The 5,699-nt window shown below is 36.8% G+C and overlaps 1 protein-coding gene across 1 annotated transcript; it reads left to right on the forward strand.

The window, feature by feature from the left end:
- The first annotated feature begins 1,198 nt into the window (after positions 1-1,198).
- On the forward strand, positions 1,199-4,436 carry LOC143468654 (uncharacterized). The gene has a single exon (XM_076965987.1). The coding sequence runs from the start codon at positions 1,252-1,254 to the stop codon at positions 4,198-4,200; it is 2,949 nt and encodes a 982-aa protein (XP_076822102.1). The 5' UTR covers positions 1,199-1,251; the 3' UTR covers positions 4,201-4,436.
- Positions 4,437-5,699: the final 1,263 nt, after the last annotated feature.

The following is a 5,699-nucleotide window of genomic DNA, read 5'->3' on the forward strand; positions in this document are numbered from 1 at the left end:
TGCTTTGCGTTCCCAGAAAATTGTCTCACGGACCCCAAAAGGACCGCAGACCCCATTTTGAAAACCACTGCTGTAAGCCATAACGAAAAGTGGGGCAGCAGGCATATGAGATTCTTTAATATGCACGCCGATTTCATGCTGATGTATGATAAATAAACAAAGAAGGGCGGTTTGCTTTTTAATGCCAATTCATTATAAATAAACAAATAATTAGGTCTTTAATGCAAGCCACGTTTTTAAAAAACTATGTGTAGTCCTGTGGAGTGGGTGTGCTTTCATCGGGTTGTTGGTGTACAAGCGCATAACAGATGGAAATGGAAACCTGCTGTTGCAAGACTCGTTTTCTTGCTTTTTGTGCATTTAATTTATTATTAAATACACAAAAATGCACATTTATTAAAGATTGCGTTTAGTTTTGAAAGATCCTGCGTAATATGAGATCAAAGGTTGACGTCGATTTTCATCATCCTTAAATGTTTTATTTGGAAAACTTTACTCTGTTCATAGTGTAAATTTCTTGAAAATGCCTAAATTAACTAATCTTGGTCTATAGAATTCCTAAAAGAACCTCTGATAGTCTCTGAAATAAATTGCGTGATTTCATTTGTGCAGTTTCGTTCAGTCAACTTAAACACTGAATTAAATATTTTACAAAGACAGCGCAAAGGAAAAAAAAACTACAGTACTGGTACCGATTACGCTTAAAAAAAAGGCTGTGACGTAACAGAGACCATTCACGATAAAAGGAGAGTCCGATTAAAACAGTTTGCTGAAAAAATGCTTTAATCAACAACATGCTTTTGTAGTCAGCTGACGTTGTAGGATTGTTTCATAGAGTTGTACAGTACTGTAATGTCCATTGCAACCGAGTTAGCTCATACACATTATCAACAATAATGCCTGTTCATGATAAACATGTTTTTAGCATATTGGTTAAACGGATCAATCGGATAACCGTATTAAAACGTCTGCCAAATAGGTGATACGATTAACCGATTTTGTCTGTACCAATGTACTAAAGATTTTATGTCAAAAACAATTATTTTGAAATAATGTGCCTATAAAACTCTAACTGCTGCATTGAGTTCCAATTAGTCTTTTGCAAAGCCCAGGCAATGTATGGCTGTCGTATGGATGTACCAATTAGGCTGAATGATAAAATAGCGGAGTTGGAGCGAATATGTATGTATGATTGGTTTTTGTTTTTCACAGATTTTTAGTAGTCTGTCATTATTATTCTCAGTTGTCATAATGGCAGGCATAAAACGAAAAATGTCCCGTTCTTCTATGTCATCTACCTCAGATTATGGGCAAGATCGGCTGATTGATTTAATGAATATGTGTTCTCAAACAGACCAAGGAAAGACACAAGTTCAAAACTGGATTAAGCACATGAAGAACCATGAGTATGGTAGACGAACTGGAAAACTTGTTTCATTCACCACAGATCTTGATAAGTTGTTTCCATCATCATCGTCAGAGTCTGAAAATGACTTGGACACAAGTCATCAAGAAGGAAATAACAACAATGAATTGTTAGAACAGTTAAAGTCCGATAAAAACATTGTCAATACTATCGTAAATGACGCTAACCTATCAACTACCAATAACTCACCTAACACAAGCATTGAATCACATAGTTTGGTGGGTATAAACATGCCTAATGAGGATGTGCATGTTACTGCGGCAAGTGCACACAAATTGTCAATTGTGGATATATCATGCAACACTTCACCTAATTCAGATATCCTGAAAGTATCGGATGGAGATGATTACGTTAGTCTTCAAGTCAGTAGAAGTAAGCTCACATTAGGTGGAACAAATAATGGTAGCTTCACTGAAAAGGATTCTATAAAATCAAGTTTAACCAAGTATGGAACTAAATCACATTTTAAAAAAGATTGGCAGTTGAAAAAGCGACTGACTTTTTCTGAATTGGCTGGATATCAAGAATCCCATATCAGAAACGAGCAGCCAAAGAAACCTTGTTCTAAATCCTTCTCAGGAATGTCTCAGGCTAATAATCGACCCATGCCTATCAATTTGGCAGCATCGGTAAACAAGATACCACAGTATGGTTCACTTAGTGATATGCACAGCGAGTCAGATTTGTCTGATTCGTTTGATGATGAATTTTTAGTAGTGCCGCAAACTGTCAAGGCAAAGATACATAAAGTTGAAAAAAAGAATTCAAAACCAAACAAACCTGTATCTGTCAACAGGAAGCAGGTTGCAAACAATTCCAGAGTTTTTGACCAAAATGATGCAAAGCAATTACCAAACAAAGAACATGAAATGCAAGATTTTCAAACTCCTGTCACCAATGACCAGCCAAAGGAAGTCATGCCTTCAACATCCATGCAACAGAGTGGTTATCCGAGAGGAAATTCACACTATAAAGAAACCAGCACTGCTCATAGAACTAACCAAAATTCACAAAGAAGAGATGTAGCCCAGTCACATAGCGAGAGCAAAACAACAGACAAAGAATATGGTGAGAGAAAAAATAATGGAACAGAACACATAGCTCATATACCCCTACCAACCCAAGGTGATGCAGTTACTTTCAAACCTTCCTCTACGAGATCAAATCAGTGTGTTAGTGATACGGCTACTTTTCAAACTTCAGAACATAGTTTGAAACATTGGTTAAATACATCTGAAAGTGATTTGCTTGCTGTACCTTCAAATCTTGCAACTGTGAACACTTCTAAATCAAAAAGAACAAAAAAAATCGTGAGTAACTTCAAGAAAAAGAAAAGGAAAATGGAAAAAAAAGAAAAAAATACAAAGAAACATTTGGTTACTGAAAACACAATTGATGATAGGACGGATGCAAAAGTTATTGACACTCCGTTACCAAAAACCAATACTGACTCAGTACAACCATGGAAGTTGCATTATTTGTCTTCGATCATGGCATCAGGACCCATAAAAAAGCGCAATGTTTATCATGATAGGGAAGAGGCTGTCATACAAGTAGAAAATGCCCCCATTGCGAAAGCCTTTCCTTCTGTCAATGAATCAACCATTACTAATTTATGTGACAGTTGTGTTCCTAAAGATCAATTGATCGGTCCACCTGCATCTACCCCTCGTCTTGCACCTCACCGACCAATGATGAATAAAAGTCATAAAACCAAACCAACCCTAAGTGAAATATCTTTTGGCAGTAAAATAGATTATTTTGAACCCTATCCTGTGGACATCACTGGTCGTGAAATCAACCAGAACAACTCAAAAGTTTCCTCGAAGAAAAACAGGACAAGCCAATCAAAAAGGTACAAGTATGGCAAAAGGGAAAAGAAAAAATCCCCCAAGCCAAAACTATCTGTCCTGGAGGATAAAAACATGTCTTCGTTTGAGAGCAGAGTCGGTGTTTTGTCACCCCCAAAACTAATCGTCCGTGAGCCTTCCCCGGAAGCTGTTGCTCGAGGATTACGTCGCAGCACCCGAGCTAGAGTGAGGCCACTACAACCCTGGTTTGGTGAGAGATTGGTGTATGGGGATAACGATACCCTGATTGGTGTAGGAACAACAGAAACCATGATGGAACCGATTATATCTGCTACTGTAAACCAAACACAGGTTAGTAAGGCTGCGAAAAGAAAGAAGGAAGCTGCCCAAAAACCACCTGCTACAAAAGGCAAACATAAAACGCTGGTGGCTGAAAAAACTTGTGAATCTTCAAAGTTGCAGACTAGCAGAACTGTGAATAATATTGATGAAGTACATTTCCTAGCAGATAATGGATTTAGAGAAGAACAAGACATGCTAACATCGACAACAGAATTTAAAAATGCTTTGGTTAAAATTCAGGACCAAGGAAGTCAGATAGATGTCCGAGCCAGCACCCTGTTTTCAATTCCAGAAGTTGAGATACCGTTTGATAACAATGGGCAGAGTTGGAAAGAAGGTGATCCTGTTAAATTTACCAAAGGCTTGTCGAATGATCTATGTTCCATGGGAAGAGTCAATCTTCAACCTAGACAGGAAAAGGGACTAACAAGTATGCGCAAGGATTCACTGTGCTTTTTTGTTTCCGTTGGCACAGTAGAAGTAACTCTTGGTTCAGGCATTGCACTTTTAGCAAGTGGTTCTTATTTTCATGTGCCACCGGGGAATCGGTACAATATCAAAAATCAAAGCACCACATCAACAGCTGAGTTAATGTATGTACAAATCAAATTCAGAGATTAGATTAACCGGTCGGTTGAATCTGTCTTGTGAACACAAGTTACAATCCCAAACCAGTTGCGAAAATTCTTCAAGTGCTGTGCCTCATTTTTAAGTTCCGTATAATTAGCAACGTTTTTGCTATTGCTTATAGATATATTTTTGTTTTGTTGTGAATGATTAAAAGTATTTTTGAAGCGTTGATATTGTTCACTATAACAGATATATGGTTTGTGAAAGAATCATCTGTGTTCAGAATATTTTCTTTGGTGTTTTGTATGTAGAAGAAAGCCGGGTAGATTTTTTACAACTCCACAACTCTCGTTGGGTATAAAATAATATTCTCAGTGTTTACCAACATACTTGAAAATGCCGTACTTAAATTTCGGTTAAAAAGTGACTGAAATGTTGGTAGATTTGCGTAGATCACAAAATAGTGCAGTTCATTATTTTAACAAACTTTTTCAAATCACAGATCACTTAAAATGTATTATAATGCTTAATTTAACAGATTGCTTGTGTGATCAGACCGGTTGTAAGTGGAAGATTATGGTCATTTTTTGATCTAGATACGTGGTAACTTATGAACTAACTGATTTTCAATTTCTAACTTATCTCTATTAGATTAAAGAATGTAAGACCGAGAAAGGTAAACCAATAACTGTACTAATTCTTTAAACTGAGATACGTTACGGCGTTTCACACAGTGAACTAGTGAAAATTTCCACCCTCTGATGAAGTTGATCAATATTAATTAACGCTTAAGCCATACGTCTTCTTCGGCCAATCCTAGACTTCTCCTAAACTACCAGTGTACAGTATTATGTAGAGAGCCTAACTTCAGTGGCGGTCTTAGATTTTGAAGATGCTTACCAAGCATATGTCAGTCGAGGACTCGAGGTGCGAAATCTCCCAGTTTTCGTCAACAAAAGCGATAATCCAACTAGCTTGAGCAATAGTGTAGAAATCAATTCCATTGCGTTCATGTAATTTTAAACTGATTTTATTCCTTCACAGGGGTGATTAGAGATAATTGCCATTGCACACACCAAACATAAAAGTTATTTTTCTGGCTATGCTTTTATTTCTTTTTGGAAATTGAAGTAAGACCGTGTGGTTCAAAGATCATTGAAATGGAAATTATATAGAGACTTTAGTGTGGTTCAATTGTTTGTTATCTTTAATTCATCATATACAAAAATTTGAAAGAAATACTGGTAGCATATGCATGTTGTCACTATTTCATGCATCTGTAGATATGCTATGCACGGCAAAGTATTTGGGTATAGCCAATGCCACATACGCATAACATAATTAACATAAGGACCGAGCGGTAGTGATAACTGTGTTATGCATCAAATATTATAGTGGTCACTGGTCAGTGAATATAATCAACAGTTTAGCTTTTATATCACGGCTAACCCGCAAACCACAATAACAATGAGTGACACATTTTGAAGAATGTCTGTGGGAATGCCCCAAACACGAAATTTTTTTTAACTTATTCGTATTACCATATTATG

Source organism: Clavelina lepadiformis, chromosome 1, assembly GCF_947623445.1.
Source record: "Clavelina lepadiformis chromosome 1, kaClaLepa1.1, whole genome shotgun sequence".
Taxonomy (NCBI): Eukaryota; Metazoa; Chordata; class Ascidiacea; order Aplousobranchia; family Clavelinidae; genus Clavelina; species Clavelina lepadiformis.